Source organism: Pteropus alecto, unplaced genomic scaffold (genome assembly GCF_000325575.1).
Source record: "Pteropus alecto unplaced genomic scaffold, ASM32557v1 scaffold43, whole genome shotgun sequence".
NCBI lineage: Eukaryota > Metazoa > Chordata > Mammalia > Chiroptera > Pteropodidae > Pteropus > Pteropus alecto.
The window spans coordinates 6,507,665-6,528,491 of NW_006435764.1; the positions used below are offsets into that span (position 1 = coordinate 6,507,665).

General features: G+C 52.1%; 2 protein-coding genes across 2 annotated transcripts in view; both read right to left on the reverse strand.

The window, feature by feature from the left end:
- Nucleotides 1-52: 52 nt before the first annotated feature.
- On the reverse strand, nt 53-17,571 carry FERMT3 (fermitin family member 3). Its single transcript, XM_006911164.3, has 15 exons — nt 16,858-17,571; nt 16,134-16,306; nt 13,130-13,363; nt 12,820-12,939; nt 12,550-12,718; nt 12,057-12,159; nt 3,121-3,228; nt 2,830-2,964; nt 2,699-2,748; nt 2,489-2,613; nt 2,186-2,292; nt 1,832-2,065; nt 1,348-1,472; nt 557-698; nt 53-442 (listed from the first exon to the last, which is right to left on the reverse strand). Exons 2-15 carry the CDS (start codon nt 16,291-16,293, stop codon nt 263-265), a joined length of 1,992 nt encoding a protein of 663 aa, XP_006911226.1. The 5' UTR covers nt 16,294-16,306; nt 16,858-17,571; the 3' UTR covers nt 53-262.
- Nucleotides 17,572-18,565: 994 nt separating this feature from the next.
- Nucleotides 18,566-20,827, reverse strand: part of STIP1 (stress induced phosphoprotein 1) — a 12,360-nt gene continuing 10,098 nt past the window's right edge. Inside the window, exons 11-14 of the mRNA XM_006911165.2 lie at nt 20,251-20,287; nt 19,934-20,037; nt 19,600-19,772; nt 18,566-19,062 (exon numbers count right to left, since the gene is read on the reverse strand). Coding sequence (XP_006911227.1) covers nt 18,990-19,062; nt 19,600-19,772; nt 19,934-20,037; nt 20,251-20,287 — 387 coding nt within the window. The 3' untranslated portion in view covers nt 18,566-18,989. The remainder of the gene's footprint in view (nt 19,063-19,599; nt 19,773-19,933; nt 20,038-20,250; nt 20,288-20,827) is intronic.

The following is a 20,827-nucleotide window of genomic DNA, read 5'->3' on the forward strand; positions in this document are numbered from 1 at the left end:
GGCTGCTAGGTCAGGGGTGTTGGTCTCGGTCACTCAGACAAGGGAAGGGCGGGCACTAGAGAGCTCAGGGCCCACTCCCCTGGCCTGGGGGATGGCAGAGTCAGGCCCAGCCAGGTCCCTGGTTTGCACAAAGCCAGTGAGTGGGCGAATGTGCCCAGCTTGATGCGTGTCTGGAGAGGGTGGGGGCAGTGAGTTCCAGTGCGTGTGGGCTTATGAGTGGCCATGGCAGGTGGTGAGCGGGACAGGGGCAGTAAGACGGTCCTCAGAAGGCCTCGTGGCCCCCTGTGAGCTGCAGGAAGAGGTCCTCATCCAGCTCCTCCCCACGAGCCCGCTCCCGGGTTGACAGGAAAATGTAGCCCCCGATGTACTCGTGCACAATGCGGCAGCTGGCAGACACGCAGCTGAAAGCCACGTTGATGTGTTCATCAAACTCGATGGCCACCTACAGGGCAGGCAGGCAGAGGGGCTGGTGGGGGCAAGATAAGGGAGCGGCCCCTGCTCTGGATGGGTCTGGCCCAGCCTCCTGTCCCTACCCCCACCCCCACTCTGGGCCCACCTGTCGGATATCCCAGTTGACATTCCACTGGCGCATGTTGCTGAAGCGCCAGGTCTTGACCACGTCGCCCACGGCCAAGTCGATGCGGATCAGTCGGTTGTTGGCGATACCCAGGATCTCATCTTTCCTGCTGCCCTTGAACCTGGCCCCCAAGGGGACAGATTGTGAGCCAGGGCCCCACCCTGCATGGCCTCAGAGCCCTCCCAGACAGCTTGATGCGGTGCTCAGGAGCAAGTTTCTTTGGGCCTCAAGTTCCTCATCTGGATAGTGGGGGTTAATTGATATAATCATTATAGCATTTAACAGCATCGGGCAAATGGTCCATGCCTCGCTCATATCTTTGCAGGCTTGGAAAACGGGCAAAGGGGGCACTCCTTGTCACAGCAGCCAGTGTTGGCCCTGTCCTACAGACCAGCCAACCGACGCCCGGAGAGGGAAAGGTCCATGGCAGAGCTGAGACAGGAGCTGGATCTTCTACTCGCCTGGCCTGGCCTGATTCTCTCTCTCTCTCTCTCTCTCTCTCTCTCGGACAGGAGCTGGATCTCCTACTGGCCTGGCCTGGCCTGATTCTCTCTCTCTCTGTCTCTCTCTGTCTCTCTCTCTGTCTCTCTCTCTGTCTCTCTGTCTCTCTGTCTCTCTCTCTCTCTCTCATGTTTGCTGTGGGGATGCAGGATGCGGGGGCACATGGGGTGCCACAGTCAGGCCTGCCCACAGAGAACAGGAAGGGAAGCTTCAGGGCGCTGCTCACCAGGCAGCAGGCGAGGGCAGAGTGGGCTAGGGTGGGCTCGTACCTGACCATGACATAGGAGATGCCAAAGTCTGGCAGGGACTGCCAGGCCTGGATGAAGCGCAGCTGGGCCTCAGAGAGCGAGAGCTGGGCCACGTTCTGGTGGGCCTCCAGGATCCGTGGGGTAAGCTGTGGGACCACACTGGTGAGGGGCCCCCGAAGTCCCTGAGACCCCCTGCCTGTCCCCATCAGGGAGACAGGACGCTGAGCCTGGGGCAGGGCCAGTGTCCGTTGTGGGGCCACCAGAATGCACCCCCTCACCACCACTCAGCAAAATGAGCTGAGCCAGGCGCTGAGGTGCACACGGGTGGCTGGACTGTGACCCCCCTTGCAGAGGGAAAGGACCAGCGCACTCAGTCTCAGGGACATGGTGGGATAAGGAACAACTGAGCACGTGGCTTTCCAGAGAAAAGCTCTGTGGAGTTCCAGGGCCCAAAGATAGGCAGGCAAATGCCATCGTCATTCCCGCCTCCCACTCCCTCTGGCACCTGTTTGGCCTTGAACTTTCGCTGGAAGCGGGGGGCAACAAGGCCATAGGGGTTGAGGCCCTCGGAGGCAGCGTCAGGGCCCTGGGGGTGGTTGCCCGAGCCCCCACCGCCTGTCCTTTGCAGGCTTAGGAAGGCCAGGATGGCCTGCACCTCGCTGGCGTAGCTGCTGTCCGCCATAGTGCGGCCCTTGGAGGCCAGTCGGCAGCCGGCCATCCAGCGGGCATACTGCTGATCCTGGGGCGAGAGGACACGGGAGGGTGGTGAGGGGCAGGCCAGGCTCTCATTCAGCCCCCTGCCCCTGTCTTTGTTCCCACTCCAGTCTCAGCCCAGCCCTGGCCCCTGCTCGGCCCTCACATCCTGGCACCGCAGGTAGATCTCACTCATGCCCTCGGGGGAGGGCACCAGGAGTTTGATGCAGAATTTCTGGCCTGAGACGTTGACATCCGGAACCACCTCACAGCCTGGAGGGAGAAGAAGGGGTGGGCTAGAAGGCCGCAGAGGGGGAGCCCTGCCTGAGAGGCTCCCAGGCAAATGTCAGCCCTGCACAGCTACCTCAGGACAGAGGGCTTCTTCCATGGCCCTCAGGAGGAAACAGGTGACAGCGTTCACCTGGCCGGCATGCAGCCCTGCCCTTATCCCTGCCCCTGCCACCCTCACCCTTGAGGTTGAGCTGCTGAATGGGGTCGCCCGGGGCCTCGTCCTGGCTCTTGTAGTAGGACAGCGTGGTCTCCTTGAACACCACCCAGTGCTGGCGGTACCCCTTCAAGGTCAGCTTCCGGGGCCTGAAGGGGAGCGGGAGGTGGTGACATGCTCTCTCTCCACACCGGGCCCCTCCAGCAGGACTGCCAGCTCCATTCCCAAACTCACCGGAAGATCCGGAGATTGTCCTTGAGTTCTGGGATGGTGGTGAGGCTGTCCTAGGGACGAGAGGAGTCAGAGCTGGTCCTGGTCCCTGTGCTTGGCCCTGACCCCCACCTCTGATCGGAGCCCCTCCTCACCAGCATGTCTGTGGGCGCTGACCCCTCCAGCTTCACCTCCAGGTTGCTCAGGGCTGTGTCCAGGTCGTCCAGCCCGGGGTCCGTGCCAGTTGGTTCACCCACCTTCCCACTCTGGGACAGCTTGTTGATGTGGTACTGGGTGGGGCACATAGCCAGGGAGGGCTTAGCGGCAGCCCATTCCCCTCACCGTGCCCTGAGCTTCCCCAGAGATGGGGCCCCATTCCAGAAGTCCCTTCCTGCCCCGGGACTGGCCTGCACCCAGCCACCTGGGCCCCCAGGCCTGCCTGGCACCTGCAGGGCTGCAAACACCATCATCTCCTCCTCAGTGCAGTCGATCTCCTCCAGCAGCAGGTCCCACCGAGCCTGCTCGTACAGCTGGGTCAGTCGCACCGGGTCTGTCTGGAGCGGTGAGAGGGTGAGGCTGGGCTGGTCAGGTGCCAAGTACCCTGAGCACCCTATGCACCCAGCCCCCGCGAGCCTCAGCCTTCAGCCCCACCGTCCATGCTGCAACAAGCTCATTCAGTGGTACCACATGGGCAGAAGATCCCAATCCCCGGCTTACAGCCTGCCAGTCCCAATTGCCCAGGTAGGTGGCACCTTTTCCCCTCTAAACTTTTTGGTACAGATGTTGACTATATGTCGTCTATTGTGCACCCCACAGGCTGCTGAGGGAAAAATGGGGACTGAGTAAACCCATCAATAAATGAGTGATTCAAGAGTGGGCAGTAAAAGCCGTAAGAGAAATAGCTGCGAGGTGTGGCTCACTCATGCCCTCCGGCAAGGACACCACAAGCTTGATGGCGATGACAGAGAATGGAACTGGGTTGCAGGGGGCTACTCTACATGAGAAAGTATTCAGGGAGGGCTTCCCTGAGGAGGTGACATGTTGTGCTGAGACCTGAGGATGACAATGGGCCACTAAAGAGAAGAGAGATAGGAAGAACATTCCAGAGAGAAGGAACAGAGTGTGCAAAGCTCAAGAAAGGATTCCAGTTACCCACAGAAGACCAAGCCCACACCCTCTAAAACCCACCAAAATTGATAGCAAAAGCATAAAAAAGGTAAACTCAAAAGGACAAGGAAAGGAGAGGGGACTAGAGCAAGTAAGAAATGCCAGCAAAATCTGGGACGATGGGAAGCAAAAATGTGAATAGGAACTGAGTTTCAGGGGAAGACAGCTGGGCTCCCACAACATTCTCCCTCTCTTGTTCTATGATAAAGGCACTGATGAGTTCTGAAAATAGGCAGAAAGCAAACTGCAAAATGGACAAAGATCTGGACAAAGGCATCCCGTTCACATGGCAGACCCTGGAGAGGTTCCGGTCTGGGACCCCGTGGCTGAGAGGTGAGGATGGGCAGAGATGAGGACTGTAGAAATTCTATAAGAGGAGCAGGTCCCTCCCCACTCCCTGCAACCAAATGACAGCCAGCTGGTACCTGGAAGAAGCCAGAAATTTACTCTGAAATGCTGAGCTGGAGGTACCCCTGCATTTGGTACTCCAGGCATAGCTGGATATGCGTGGAGGGGGTGCAAGTTCCTGAGAACAGACGCATGAAGAGAAGGTTGGCATTCTGAGAAGTGAAACCCCCCAGCCCTTCTCCACTTGCCACCCAAGACTTTGGCGGTGAGCCTTCTACGCTCAGTCAGGAGATCAGAAATTTCACTGCTAAGAAACCAATGGCTAAAAGAGAACCCTCCCTCCAAAGAGTGATGTCCTTGCCCTAGCACCCCCAAGAAGCCCGCAAAATGACGAGCCCTATTCATCTACTCAGAGTTTCCGATTGGCTTCTTAGAGCCTTACTTGTAAATACGAAAGGCCAGGCAAGGATCACTCACATTTAAGGAAAGCTGCCAGCATGAACTGCAGAGATCAAGGCAAACTGGGGCAAAAAAAAGAGCTTGGAGGAAATAAAGACAATGTAGGGAGCAGAAGAAAACGTCCAACACTAGTCAAAATCCTTATAGAGGCAACATACCGCACTCATAAAACAACAGGATGCTATAGCAATTATAGGAACATATAGCGATTAAGACTGTGTGGCACGGGCAAGAGGAAATGAATCGACCAATGGAACCAAAGAGAGTCAGAGAGAGACCCGCACCTGACTGAGGACAAAGGTGATCCTGCAGTCACTGGGGAAAGGATACTCTTTTTAGTAAATGACACTGGGTCAATTAGATACCCATGTGTCAAAAAAAATTTTTGGTACCCTTACCTCACACCACATACAAATATCAATTCCAGATGGATGGCAGAACTTAAGACAATAAGGCCTTTAGAGAAAAACAGGACTGCGTCTTTGTGATCTTGGAATAAAAAAAGATTTCTTAAACAGGACAGAAAAGATATTAATCCTATAGGAAAAAATATAAATCAGATTATATTAAAATTAGGAACTTCTCTTTATCAAAATCAACCACTAAGAGAATGAAAAAGTAAAGCACAGAGTAGGAAACTATGTTCACGATGTATTTAAGTGACAAAGTACTCATATACCAAAGTTATAAAGAACTCTTCCAAAGTGGTATGAAAAAGACAAGGAAGTAAATATAAAAGTTGGCAAAAAAACTGGAACAGAAACTTGACAAAAGAGGATCTCCAAATGGCTAATAGCCCTATGAAAAAGGGCTCAACCTGATTAGTCATCAGGGAAATGTAAATTAAAGCCACATAAAAAGCACATCAGTGGCTGTCTGGGGGGTGGGGGTGGGCGGAGGGATGACAACGGCAAATGGGCACTGGGGAACTTTCTAGAATGATGGAAATGTGCTAAAACTGGACTTTGGTGATGGTTACACAACTGTAGACATTTACTAAAAATAAACTGAATGCTTACACTGGGGGATTTTTATGGTATGTAAATTATATCTCATTAAAGCTGTTTTAAAAAACATATAAACAAAAAACCATATGAGATACTTTTACACATCTACCAGAATGGCGGTAGGACATACCTACAGAGGTGGGACATACCAAGTACTAATGAAGCTGTGAAACAGCTGAAAGTCTCATACACTGCTGATGGGAGTGTCGGCTGGTACAACCATTTAGGAAAACTATTTAACAGTCATCCAATGTCTGCCCTGGAACCCAGCAATTCCGCCTCTGGGTATAAACTCCACAGAAATGTGTACCTATGTTCACAAAAAGACATATACTGAAATGTTTATAGCATCTCTGTTCATAATAGCCCCAATCCAGAAATTACACAATGCTATCAACAGTACAATGGAAATTAATTGTGGTATATTGACAGGACAGAATGTTATACACAATGAGAAAGAGTAAACCACATCATATAAGCATAATGCTGATTGAAAGAAGCCAGACACAAAAGAGTATAGACCGCGTGATTTCATTTATGTAGATTTCGAACACAGGCAAATTTGTCTGTGGTGTTAGAATTAACATCAGTTGTTGTCCTTGTGGGAGATAGTGCCTAAAGGGGTGGGGGTCAGGCGGGGCTTCTGGGGGCTGGTAAAAGTGCTATAAGCTTTAAAAAGGAACACTCAGAAAAGAAGAGCTCTTAGAACTTAAAAATACAGCTGCAGAAATTCAAAATTGAATAGTTCGGTTAGAAGATAAGTCAAGGAACTCTCCAGAAAGTAGAACAAAAAGACAATGAGCTTAAAAAACAAGAGAGAAAAGATGAATGACTAATTTGTTTCCTTGAAGAATCAATCCAGGAGGTCTAATATCTACTAAGTTCTAGAAAATAGGAACAGAAAAATGGAGGGGAGAAAATTATTAAAGAAATTATTAAGTGCATTTTTCCAGAACTGAAGGACCCGGGTTTCTAATTTGAAAGGGCTCAGCAAGTGTACAGGCCAATTAATGAAGAAATATTCATACGACCGAGACATTTAGAACACTAAGAGATAAGGAGATTTTAAAAGTTTCTGGTACCTCCCTCTTATCTCCAAGAAAAAAAAAGCGTGTGTCACAGATGGAAGGACTAAAAATAAAAACGGCATCAGACTTCTCAACAGCAACATTGGAAACTGGAAACTAGGAGACAATGGGAAAGTGGGCTTCAAAATTTGGCAGGAAAATGTTTCCAACTTAGAATTCTATACCTAGCCAAACTATGATGTGACTCAGAACTGTGACCTTTTCCGTCATGCAGGATTTCAAACTGTGGAAGCCTCACATATCCTTTTAGAGGAAGTTACTGAAATATATGCTCCGTAGAAATAAGGGAGTTCAACATGAAAGACGAATACTAGGGATCCAGAAACCAACAAGTCCCATATAGGAATTCCCAGGAAATAGTGAAGGGCAATAGTCCAAGGACAACAGTCACACACTAGGTATAGAGTCCTGCCATTCCACAGTCCCGAGAGAGAGGGAATCAGCAGTGTGGCTGGGGTTGCTATGTTGAGAGGACTTGGCTACGGAATAGCCCAACTCATCACTGCGAAGACCCCCATTGTCAAGCCACAGCCACATCGAGAATGTCCAGATGGCCTTTTGGGGTCTCTCTTCTAACTGTGCACAGACAATTAATAGAAAAATAAGTTAATAAAAATATAGCAATTATGAACTATAAGAAAAACTTGACCAAGAAAGGAAATATCATTACTCTGTGGCTTAGCTAAGAACTCTGTTTATATGTGTTACTATTTACAGCCACGATCATGTTGTTTTCACCAACAACTATAGCACAGCTCAATTGGAAAGATGCAAAGAAATGTGTGTATTGTAGGGGAAGAGGGGAGGGTGTAAGACAGCTAAATCTGCATCTTTCATAAAAAGTCAGTAGATAATGTGTGAAATGAAAAAAACAAGGAATAGAAATATATAAACATGCCATAGACATAATCACTAGAATAAAAAGCTGCAGAGTTAAAATCTACAATCTCTAGGGATTGGAGATCTGGGTTAAGGAGAAGTGTGGCAGGGAACTACTTTTGTTGTTGTTGTTGTTGTTCCAGACCTACTGGGATTATTTAACTCTTTAAGCCATCATATATTACTTTGACAAAAAATAAAATTTAAGAGACAGAAAGAACAACAAAGAGCAAGTGGCTTTTAGATACTGGATGACAGACCACACAGAACAGAGAAGGGAAACATGGTGACTGCTAAGATTGCCCCAGCCAACTGCCTGGAAAGAGAGTTTGCAGCCTGTAGCTCAGCGAGGAGGTCCCCAAACAGAGCTCAGCATATCCCCTGGGATTGAGGAGATGTAGTTGAGAATTTGGGGAATCCAAGTTCACAGGACAGTACTGGAGAGGAGACAGCAGCGCAGAGAGAAAACTCTAGAAAGGAGCAGGGAAGACATTTGTTAGACCTCACCTAGGGTGGGAACAGATCACACCCCCAACAGCCAGGTTAGAGAAACCTCATGTATATGACACATCAGATACGGTACTCAGAAGGCTATTCCCTTAGTAAGGAGGTAAGTTAGCCCTAGGGTAAAGGAAGTTCTTGTCCTGCCTAATTAATGTTCAAGGCTTAGAAAGATCAAACTGCTTCCAAGTATCTTAACTTCATCCTCAAACAAGGTTTACAAATATTTAAAGGACTACAAAAAAAAAAAAAAAAAAATCAGCATCCAAGAACATAAAATTCGTAATGTCTGGAATTGAATAAAAAATAACCAGATATGAAAATAAGCAGAAAAATATAATTAATTCTATCTATCACAGATGATAGAATTAGTAGAGAAAAGCATTAAAAGTTATTATAAATATATCCTATGTGTTCAAGAAAGTAGAGAAAAGCATAAGTAAAGAGAGATGGAAAATATTAAAAAGACGAAAATTTAACTTTTAGACATGGAATTAATGGCAGATTGGACATGGAAGAAGAAAAGATTAGTAAACTTAAAGATATAGAACTATCTGAAATGACACACAGAAAAATAAGGCTAAAAAACCCCAGTATCAGTGATCTGTGGGATGATTTTAAGCAGTCTAATAGTCATGTAATTGAAACACCATAAAAAGGGATGGTAGAAAAAATATCTGAAAAAAATAATGGCCTGGGGTGGTTCCATGGTGTAGTGGTTAGCACGTCTGCTTTACACGCAGAAGGTCTTGGGTTCAAGCCCCAGCAGACCCACCGTCCATACCCCGGGTGTGCCAGGCCCCGGGTGCACGCCGCGAGTGCGTGGGAGGAGACGCCCCTCCTTCGAAGATCCAGTTCTTAAGGGGAGATGGCAACATCCATAGGTCAGGGGTGGAACAGAGTGTGGGGAGGGGGGGTGGAATTAAATAATAATAATAAAAAAAATAATGGCCTGAAATGTTCTAAGTTTTATGAAAGAAACTCAATGAACTCCGAGTATGAAAAACCTTAAATGAACCAAGGCACACGATAATCAAATTGTTTAAAACTGGCGATAAAAAGAAAATTGTAAAAGCAGTCAGAAAAAAAAGATACATCACATACAGATGAGCAAAGAATGACAAGCAGACCCATTGTTGAAAGCAGTGCAAGACACAAGTCTGTGAAGTTAAGATATCATAAAAAAACAGCAACAAAACTGTCAACCGAGAACCCCTCACCAAGTAAAAATATCTTTCAAAATTACAGACATACAAAAGCTGAAAGGATTTATCACCAGTGGATCAGCACAAGAAATGTTAAAGCAAATTCTTCAGGCAGACAGAAAATGCTATCGGCTGGAAACCTGGGTCTATGCACAGGAATAAAGGGCACAGAAATGATGAATGTGTGGGCAGGTACAGAAGACTTTTTCCATGTTTTAAATGTCTTCACAGGACACTTGGCTGATGGAACTGCTCTGTGACTTGACTGTATGAATGTCAATATTCTGGTTGGGATACTGGTCGGGGGAAACTGGGACCTCTGTATGTTATACTTCTTATAACTGTCTGTGAATCTACAGTGATCTCGAAACAAAGAGTTCGATAGGAAATAATTGACTGCTTAAAGTAGAAATAACAATGACAACTCAACAATTCTTCTCCTAGGTATATACCCAAGAGAGATGAAGATATGTGGGTATGAATATTCATAGCAGTATTATTCATAACAGCCAACAGGTGGGGAAAAAAACAAATGTCTATTAACTGACGTAAATAAAAGGTGGCATATCTATACAGTGGAATATTACTCAGCCATAAAAAGGAATGAAGCCCTGAGCCATTCTACAACACGGATGAACCTCGAAAACATGCTAAGTGAAATAAGCCAGTCACAAAAAGCCACATATTGTGTGATTCCATTCATACGAAGGATTCAGAACAGGCAAAGCTATAGCAACAGAAAGGCAATTAGTAGTTGCCTGGAGCTGAGGGGCCTGGGGGATAAATAGGGAGTGACTACTAATGAGAATGAGATTTCTCTTCGGGGCGATGGAAATGTTCTAAAATTGGTTGTGGTAATGGTTGCATGACTGAATATACTAAAAAACGGCGAGTTGTATACTTCAAATGGGCAAATTATATGATATATGAATTATTTCTTAAGACAGCGTTGTCATCATCATAATAAGAGCAACAAGAAGCGTGACGATGTATTGTGGGCTTTTGCACGCGAAGTGAGGTGTGTGATAACAAGAGGGGAAGTGGAAGTATCCTGTCGTCAGGCTCTTAGACTATACGCGAAGCAGTATGTTACCAGACGGTAGTAGTGTATGTGTGCTATAACCCCGAAAACAATGGCTGAAAAAAAAAAGAGAAAGCGGCATAGCTAATAAGCTAATCGAAAGCAGATCAAATGGAATTATGAAAACTACTCAATCCAGAAGAAGGAAGGAAAGGCAAGAGAAGAGATCAAGACGCTTCCTAGGAGAAGATGCAGAGGAAGTGGAAAGGAGGAGGGTCCAGGTGGACGGGAATGGGTGGGACGCAGGGAGGTGCCCACCGCCTGATGAGGCCCGAGCCTCCAAACAGCAGCTGAGGCCACAGGCAGCCACAGAAGCCTTTTAAGCAGTAGTGACATGACCTAACATGTGTTTGCAAATGTTCATTGCAGATCCACGGGGTGGGGGGTGGGGATCCCAGAGAGGAGAAAAGTCCATTGGGAAGGGCTGCAGTAACCCACATGAGAGAAACTGATGGCTGGACAGACGAAGAGACAGAGGAGAGTGGGTGGTTTTGGATTTTAGTTCAGGGGAGGATCAGTAGGAAACGATGAGGGATGGGGTGGGTGGGAGAGCGAAGGATCCAGACTGCTGTGTAAGTCTGGGGCTTTGCAATGAACCCGTGAGTGGCGGGTGGTGGGGGCTGGCGCTGGGCAGCCTGGGAACCCAGAGTCCCGGTGCTGGCAGGAGCCTGAGGGGCCTCTTAGGAACCCGAGCCGAGACAGACAGTTGAACACACAAGTCTAGAGCTCAGGGGAGAGATGTCTGGGCTGGAGATTATAAACTTGGGAGGTATAAGGTACGCAGATGATGTTTAAATCCACGAGACTGGAGACTCCTGGGGGAAGGGGTGGAGAGGAGGAGGCTGGGATGGAGGCTTGGGGCTCGCCAATGCCCAGAGGCTGGCAGACAGGAGCGAGAGCCCAGGAGCCTTCAGGGCAGCGGGAGACACCGAGCCGAGGGGTCACAAGGGGCTGAGTAAGAAGTGGGTGGGAAGTGAGCAGGGGACAGACAGCACGGAGGGCGTGGTCACCTCAGCAGCTGTGCTTCCTCATGAGGATGGCATGGAAGACAGCAGGTCGATTTGGCTGAGGGGAGAGAGGTGTCAAGAACCCAGGGAACTCTGGGAAGCAGGAGGCAGGACTCCGTGGAGAAAGGACACTAGACCCCAAGGGTTCTGTAGACGGTGACTGCGGTCGAAGTTTTGCAGCGAAGGGGAGCAGAGAAGTGGGGCACAGGGTGTGCCTGTGGGGTTCTGGTGGTTTCTCAGAGGCATGCGTGGTTGTCAGTGGGGACCGTAGGCCAGGAGGGAGAGGTGCACGCTGGCGCCTACCTGTGAAGCCTGGTCCCTCGCTCATCCCTAGTCCCTGCAGGTCCCAGTGCCGCCTGCTCCAGGAAGCCTCCCCTGAGCCCAGGTGCTGGGCACTGCCCACCTGAGCAGTCTTCCCAGGGGCCCTCGCCACTGTCTACACTGATCTGGTCATTATCTCCCTCGCGCCCCTGGCATGAGTCCAGGCCCAGCACTGTGTGGCGGAGTTAATGAACGGATGTCGATGGACAAACGGACAGAGGAACAGACCCCTAAAAATCTCTAACGTGGAGCCCAGACCCCCACCCTCGGTCCCCATGTCTGCTTGACCCAGACCCTGCCTCTCCGCAGCCCGGCCCACCTTGGGGTCCAGGTCGAAGAAGCTGTAGTACTTGAAGCGCAGCCAGAGTGTGTCGCCGGCCTTGATGCCCTGCTGCATGAGGCACCTGGACGAGTCCAGCCACCTAGGCCACAGCACAGGCCATGGTCAGGGCTGGGGCTGGGACTGGGGCAGGGCTGGGGGCTGGGCAGGGGGCCTGGGGTCAAGTGCACACATACAGGGAAACAGGAGGCGTGGATTTGGGGCGGGCAGGACACGGGAGGGTGTGAGCCCTGGGAGGGGGGCCCGGGGTGCAGACCCCGCCAGTGGTGCACCTGCTGTGGAGCTGGGTCTTGTCCAACAGGGAGCTGGGCCGGGGCAGGCGCTGGAGCAGCAGGGGGTCCGGAGGTGGCTGTGGCCGGCTCAGCATGTGGTAGCAGGCCTCAGTCTGGGCGCGTATTTGGGGCGGGCAGGACATGGGAGGGTGTGAGCCCCGGGAGGGGGGCCTGGGGTGCAGACCCCGCCAGTGGTGCACCTGCTGTGGAGCTGGGTCTTGTCCAACAGGGAGCTGGGCCGGGGCAGGCGCTGGAGCAGCAGGGGGTCCGGAGGTGGCTGCGGCCGGCTCAGCATGTGGTAGCAGGCCTCAGTCTGGGCGCTATCTGAGAAGTGGGCCGGCATCCCCCGGAACAACGCAGGTGCCATGCCTGGAGCGCAGGTCGGGGTCAGCCGGGCCTGGCCTCCAGCCCTGGGCTTCGTGGGCCTGTCCCCTGTGCCCCGCCCCCCAGCCTGCCCAGCCTGTGCTCACCCCCAGCCAGGACGACCTTGGTCAAGTCATACACCTCCCCCTCTGGCTCCTTCTCCTTCTTCTTCTTCTCCTTCTTCTCAGGAGCCCGGAGCAGAGACAGCTCCTCGGGGTGCCGGATACCTGAGGGGAGCTGGGCCTCAGCGGGGCCAGGTCCTGCCCTGTGACCTCCTGCCCCACCCACGGTCACAGCCCTGCAGGCAGGATGGGGAACAGAGCAGCAAGGACAATAGCCAGGCCCGTAAAGCGAGGGGACCAGCCCCTTTTCAGGACCCTGGCAGGGCGGCAGAGCGGGGATCATCTGGGGACTCACTGAGGAGGCGGCAGATGACAGCCACGGCCTGGAAGAGGGGCTGGGAGAAGCTGGCTCGGAGGCGCAGGGCGCAGCGGTTAGGCAGCCGCAGGATGATGGGCCGGTGCTGGGGCCCGAAGAAGAGGCGGGCGTCGGCCAAGATACCGTACTTGTCCAGCGTCCAGTGGGTCTGCAACAGCCACTGTCTTTTCTGTTCCCACCAAATGGCATGGTCCGACCAGTCCTGCTTACGTTCTGTGGGGCCACGGGAAGGTGGGGGTACACATCAGCTCCGGAGGGCCCTGCCCCCAACGCTGAGCAGAAGCCTAGGATTCAGAGGCCTGTGGTGGCTTCCCTCCCCCGTCCAAGCCACGAGCAGGACCAGGCTGTGTGGGCGTGGGGTCTAGGACCGAGGTCACGGCAGAATGGCTCTTTGCTGGCTAACCCTGATTGTCCTTCTGGGCCCAGTTGCTATATCATTTCCTAGGGAGCTCTCAACTCAGAATCCCGATGCCCCAGTCTTAAGTGTCTCCACCGCATGGACTGCAGCCTTTCTATATCCTCCCACAATTCCTGGCTCACTGGCCTCTCCTCAAGGCTGAGGCCACAGCAGGGCCTGGGGTTGTGCCTGGTACACAGCCGCAGGCGCTCGGTAAATGTTTAGTGGTTCCTAATTCTGTGAACTTGGCCTAGCCTTTAACCTCTCTGTGCCTTAGCTTTCTAATTCATGGTCGCTGAACGGTGCCTGCTCTGTGGTAAGTGCACAGTGTCTGTGACACACTCATGCAGGCACGTTAACACACCAGTGAGCATTCAGTCAGAAATGTGAATACTTCACTCGTCACGCAGCTAGCGATGGAGGACACATGGTGTCCCCTCCCCCTCCCTCCAGGAGCTCAAAATGACACGAGGTGAGCGCAAGGACCAAGGATGAGCACAGTCCCCGCGAGTGTGCAAAGCCCTTCCATGCGAGGGGTCCAATTCCCTGCTTCCCAACATGGTCCCTAGTGTCACCAGTGCTGCTTCATGAAGACAGCTTCCCGGCCTGACCTGTCTGCCCTCTCCGGGATGTTTGAAACTCCCCTGTGCCCTCACTCTGTTCTCGGCCTTCTGGCACCCACTCCCCGCTCCTCTGTGGCCCCTCTCTTGGCCTGTCCCTGTCCTGTCCCTCCTGTCCTTCCTTGGCCATGGCCTCCTCCTGACTTCATCGCCTCATCTATGACTTCATCTTCCTGCACCGAGCCCCAGCCGAGGGGCACGTCCGCCGGCTTTGCTCTTTCCAGGAGCCTTGTTCATCAGGCCGTGTGCCTGATTCTGGGGCTAGAAGTGCAATGACTCCTCGTCCCAGCTGCAAGGCCCGCATCTTAACCTCCATCTGCCTGACACGGACGGAGGCGCCCGCCCTCCTCACCAGCAACTCCGTGCCACGTCTGGGGACTGGTGACGAAGATTCTCCTGTCAGGCCTGGGCGTCGTCCCTTTCACTTTTAGCCACTACATTTAATGGATGTTAACCTCACCTCCAAACCCACCCTCCATCCTCACTGCGGACACACCGCGGGAGGCCATGCCTCCCTGCCTCCGGCCCGCAAGGGACCTGCCCTGGCCTGACAGTCCCTCTACCTCCAAAGTTCTCACGACAGCCTCCCCAGCCTTGTTTCTTGTCACGCTCCAGGCATCCCTCCACCTGGCCTAGAGGCCCCAGTTCAGAAAATCCCCTGTCCCAGTATCATGCCTCCCTGCTCTCTGCTGCGGCCCCCTCTCAGCAATCTTAAGTGGCTTCTCCTGGGAGGTGTCCCTGTCCCACGCTGGGTGTGACCTCTCCAGGCCCCGAGCCGGATCCTCCTTTGCTGCATCAGTACTCGGCTCTGTGCCGGCCGCTGAAGAATGGGTCTCGCTTGCCTGGCTGCGCCCCAGGAGGCCGGGGGCTGCACATGGCCCAGCTCAGCTGAGCATCCGTAGGCATGGGATGCTCTAAGGAACGAGCGAGAGCAGGAGGGGTGGGGACAATGTCCCCATCGCAGGGGACAGGAGCTGAAATGACTTGTCTTGGGGAGCTGTGCGAGGGGTGGAGGAGTGGGGTCTGTCTGTCTGACTCTCTGTTTAGTCCTCTTATATTGCCATGTGCCATGCCCTGGGGACAACCAGGTCGTCACTCGCTCTGCCCTGGCTCAGCCGGGCCCGCCTGAGTCTCGGCTGAGGCCCAGTCTCCTGAGGGACCCTCTGCTCCCCACTTCTGCTTTCACGGCCTCATTGCGCCCTGCCTTCTGGAAGCTCCCCTCACCGTCTCAGCCTTTTGGTCAGGCTGTCCCTGGGGCCCTGTCCTGTCCACAAGCCAACTGACCTTCCTCCCAGGAGGCACATGGTGGGTTTGCTGGGTCTGAGGAAACCCGCCCACCCCCACCCTTGGGCCGCCCAGACTCCTGGCTGGGACTATCATGGGCCTGCCTTCCGGTTATGGCTATCGGAGTGAGTATACCGCCCTCCCAGGAAGGGACAGCCCCCACCCCCGGCAGGGAAAGGCCATGAGAAGCCCCCATGTCACTTGTCCTACTGCTCTCAATAGCTGATACCACAGGCTGCTCCTCTGTAACTTCCTGTGGGGGCAGGGCCTGTCACCAGCCTGCGGAGCCCTTCCGCCCTGGGAGGAGGTGCGGGAGCAGGGCCCCCAGGTTCCCAGGAGGCCCCTCTGACCTCTCCTCAGACCCTTGGAATGTTACTTCTTCCTTAGCCCAGGCAAGACCCCTTCTGCCTCTACAAGTGGATGAATGGAGGTCTGTGGCCAGGCCCGCTCCTTGGGGACCGAGCAGAACCAGCCGAAGTGGGAGGAAGGGAGAGAAGACAGCGGGAGGGAGGGGAAGTTGGGGAAACATCTTTTTTGGAACCAGATGATTAAGCTGGTGCCTGAGTCACCGTGACACTGTTATCGAGAGCTGCGCAGCAGGGATGGCCCGGAAGTGCCAAGGGACACCAGTCGTAGCCGCCCCATGGTGCTGAGGTCAGCAGCGGGACCGAGGGGCACTCACTGATCTCCTCCACGATCTTTAGGAGCACCCCGCCGATGTGCGACTCCCCCGTAACGCGGAGGGTGACTGACTCAGCCTCAGGATCCTCCTCTCCCACGAACACCCGCAGTTCCCAGGACGAGTCGATGTAGTCCCCGGCAGCCGTCTTCATGCCCGCCATGGCTGCAGCGGCTCTACAGAGGGAGAAGGAAGCAAAGTGGATCGGGGTGCTGGGCCTGGTAGGCTGCCTGTGTGTAAGCAGAAGAGACCCCACAGCGCCCTGGACAGGTAGGAGAGCAGAGCAAGCCTGCAGGCCATGGCAGCAGCAAGACACCAACTCAGGCAAACCTCAGACCCTCTCAACATCGCAGACGGTTAAGCCGAAAGGGCCCTCAGGGACCACGTTGTCCAACCCACTTCCACTTACAGACGGGAAGACAGACCCAGTGAAAGCGCGAAGGGGCTCAGTCAAGATCACCCAGCTTGACGGCAGAGCTGGGCACAACCTCTGTCTGCTTTCCCAGCCCACGGCTCACCCCAAGCCCACACTGGCAGCTGCCCACCCTGGAAATGGCTGTGAACCCAGGTCAGAGAATAATTCCAATCCTGGCCTAAAGCTGAGAGCCGAACACCTCAGACCAGCTGAGGCCTCTCTAGGGCACTGGAAAGACCAGGCTGCCATAGAGAGGAGCATGCTGGGCAGAGGGGCTGCAGGAGGGCAAGGAAGAGAAAGGGCACGGCTTACCTTGCCTGCAAGGGGTCGGCGCTGCAGATGGGGTTTGGAGTGTCAGTCACTCCTGGCTTCAGCCTAAACACCTGCAAACCGCTGGGCGCCTCCTTCACCTCTGCTTCCTTTTTGTAGCTTCCTTCAGAGGGCAGCCCTTGCGTCTTATCTTAAGCAGGGCGGGCTCGGCCCCTCCCCAGGGCGGGCTGGTGGCTCTGGGTGCAGGAAGCAAATTGCCAGCCTGCTGCTCAGGGCTCTAAGGTGGCCCCGCCTTGGTTACAAGTGAGGACCGGAAGCAAGGGAGGAGTGGGGTTGGTGGACCTAACACCACACAAAGGGTCCCCTCATTTGGGGGATAGCTCAGTTCAAAGTAGAGAAGCCACCAGTTTGTGTTCAGGACTAGGTTCCCTTGTAGGAAGCCATCTCCCATCTCCAGCGTGTCATGAGATGTGTGCCTTTGGGCCATAAAACATCACTGGGTTGACAAGGAGAGCCATGGGGTTGAAAGGATGGAATCCAGGTTATTTAGGATTTGGCAGGTCAAGCCAGCTTAAGACTCAATGTCCCTTATCACTACAAAGTAGATACTTGACGGCTCCATGGAGAAACAACTTCCTTAAATCCTTCCTGTCCCCTTTATTGGGACTCTATTTCCATACATGTCAACCTAGCGTTGCCCCAGGAAACAACTAAACAAAAAGAAATTGGCTGGATCATTCACAACCTTCCTGCCCCACCCCTACAGGTAAGGCTTCAAATCTGTCACTTCCTGTCCTACCGGCAACATGCTCTCCCCCACCCCCAGTGCGATCATTCCTGTCAAGTCCCTACTCAAATATGACCTCAGAGGGTCCCCGATAGCCCAACCTTTCCCGCCCACCCCTGCACTAGGATGTGGATGTACACTGTGGGAGACAGGCCTTGTGCCCACTCCTGGCTCCCCGCAGGAACTTGGCCTTTCCAGAGAATGTTTGGGGCTGAGGAAACTGAGCCTGAAGGGTAGCACAGCAGAATCCCTGTGGAGGCCAGGCTTTCTGAATTGTGCCACCCAAACAGGGGAGAGGGACTGTGGGGATTCCCAGGGGGAAGCCAGTTCATGCAAAGTCAAGGCGGCAGGAAGTACAGCTAGCTGCTGGCCTCAGCGGCTTCCTAGCCTAGAAAGCTACTCTTGGAGCAAAAGAGGAAGTTTTGCCCCTGTCCCAGAAGCCATCCCAGTCCAAGAAGAGAGTTTTAGAAAGTTTCTTGTGACCATGGAAGTGTAGTTAAAATCTACCACATTAAGGCCAGCTGAACGCAGTGCTTTCTCTAAAAACTAAAACATAGTAGTTGCCAGATTTCTCTCCCAAAAAGGCCCAATGCACTTCTTGCAATGGAAATAGTTTGGGTTCTTGGGGGGAACCGTGTCCTCTGGGTCTAGCTGGTTTCTGGTTTTGAGATTAGAGTGTGGAGAACTGACTGTATGGGAATCACCCGAAGGTTTATATGAACCTGGTCACTCGGTAGAGCGGCCAGGTTCCCTTTCAGGCACTGAGTGGCGGCGCCACCTAGCGACCGCCTCGGCAAAGCCGGGTGACCAAACCAAGCTCACTGCCCTCTCTGCCCATTAGAAAAAAAGAGGCCCTGGTCTGCAGTCAAGCCAATTCACACACACACCTCTCCCACCCCAGGCTGCCACCCCTACAAGACAGCCACTTCAGTCTTTTGGCAAAAAAATTACTCAAGGACATCGCAATGTATAACCACGCCCGATTGGCTTGTTTTATTGGAGAAAGGGACGTGGAATTAACAATGTGAAGACAGTTGGGACCTGAGGCTGGGAAGAATACCCTCCCCTCCCCATACATGTCCACTGCCCCAAATAAAAAATAATCAACTATGGGAGAGCAGCTGAGACAGCAACTGGGGACAGGAGATGGAGACAGAGGAATTCAAGGGCAGCAGAAGAGACCATGCATGTGCTGGGAGGGCCCCGAGGCAGCGGCTAGAGTAACACAGGTACAAGTCTTTGTATCTTCCACACAGATCTGTATAAATATATAGAGATAAGTTGTTCGCTTTTTCCCCTTCTCTCCCTTCTGTTCCGTGCTGCTTGCCGCATTCCCAGCTCCTCTTTCCACATGACGGCGAAGGGAAGGGGGATGGTGAGCAAGTCATCACCGAATTGCGATCAGACCCACATCCATCAGCTTCTGGATCTTCTGTGCTATTACAGGATTCTTTAAGTGTCTAATGAAGAAGAAGCAAAGTTATCTGAAATAAGACAACCTAAAACAAGTCTTACTCGCTCTCAGAGTAATCACCAATGCAAACTCCCCAGAAGGTACCAGCAACAGGAGGGGGTTAAGGAAAAAGTCCCGGCGGAGAACTGCAAAGGCCTTCAGTGCCATCCAGTCATAACCTGACCAGCTCCATGTGCAGGAGTCCACAGACACAGCTTTAAACTGAAACCATTCTTCCAGAGAAAGGGATTTTTTTTTTTTAACAGTAGAAAAGCTTTATTAGAAGGGAATGTACACTTCCAGACGTGGAAGCAGGCCTGAGCAAGAGAAGAGTGGCTCAAAAGGCCAAAAGCTGGTCTTTTCAACTGACCACTTAAGCTATTAAGACTAACAGTAAACGAAGCCCTTCCAGTCCACCACCAACTGCCGACCTTGTAAAAACACACTACGCTAGATACCCAACCCAGGCTCATCACATCCCCACCAACCTCATGCATTCTCATTGTTTTTTTCCTTCAAGGTCATCTCCCCCAACTCTACTCACTCGCTGAGTGCTTGTGGGTCCTTCTGCATCTGTTCCAGAATGAGCCTCATGGCCGGGTCACTCATGATCTGCTGCACTTCGGGGTCGGCCATGGCCCGTCGTTTCACGTCTTCCGGGCTGTCGTGTCGGTTGTACTGGGCCATCATACAGCGTTGGTAGCCATCTGCCGCCTCCTGCATTCCAGCAAAGCCAAAAGGAGTGGCCATTAGCACAATCTGCCTCACTCCTTCAGCAGGTCCAAAATAACAGAGATAACTGAGAAGGGTTAAGACACAGACACACAGAAGGACAAGTGACTAAACACTGAAAAGATCCGAAGGAGAAGCAACTCTACCTTACAGTTGGAGTCCAGCTCTAGTGCCTTCTGGTAGACATCCATGGCTTTTGTGTAGTCCTTCATCGCTTCTAGGGCAGCTGCTTTCCGTGTGTAACCCTTGACTGCAGACAGAAATGAGAGAGGTGAGACATTATCCAAAACACAGCTCATAGGACTACTACTTCCACCTCTGCATGAACACCAATACCCTTCATGCCTGCTGATGATAGCAGCTAAATGCTCCAGGCTGCAAAGACATACAGCCAAAGATCATGCCTTCTCCTCTCAATCTTTTGACCAGAATCAAGGGGAAGAGGCAGCAGAAAGGCACTTACTGAAGGTCGGCTCTAGCTGGATACATTCTTCGCAGTCCTAGGAAGAGACGAAAAAGAATGTCAAATTGAACCTCCACCAAGAGCTAATAAAGAGTATTCTACTTTTGCCTTCAGTGCTCCTATCGACCCTGGCTGGCATGTGGGTGATTTAAGGGCAGGTACGACACAAAGAGAGGAGAAGAGAAAGTTAATACCATGGGGTATTATGAAGGACAATGAACCCAGATTAGAGACAACTCCCGATTAGGGGCCATTCCTTCCAAGTGGTCTGGACTCTTCAAAAGGCTACATTTATAGAGGGAAAAAAAAAAACCCCAAAAGGTAGGGAAATTTGAGACATTAAAGAAGATATGACAACCAAATGAAATGCATGGGCCTCAGACAGACAGCTTTGAAACATATTTTTAGACCAGTGGAGAAATCTGAATATAAACATAGAACAGATGGCATTCTGGCCTCAGTTTTGCTATTATCAGGTACTAATAATATGATGACTAGATGGAGAAAATCATTTCAGGAGATGCATGCTCAAGAATTTAGGGGTAAAGGGCCAAAATGTATACAATCCCCTTTCATA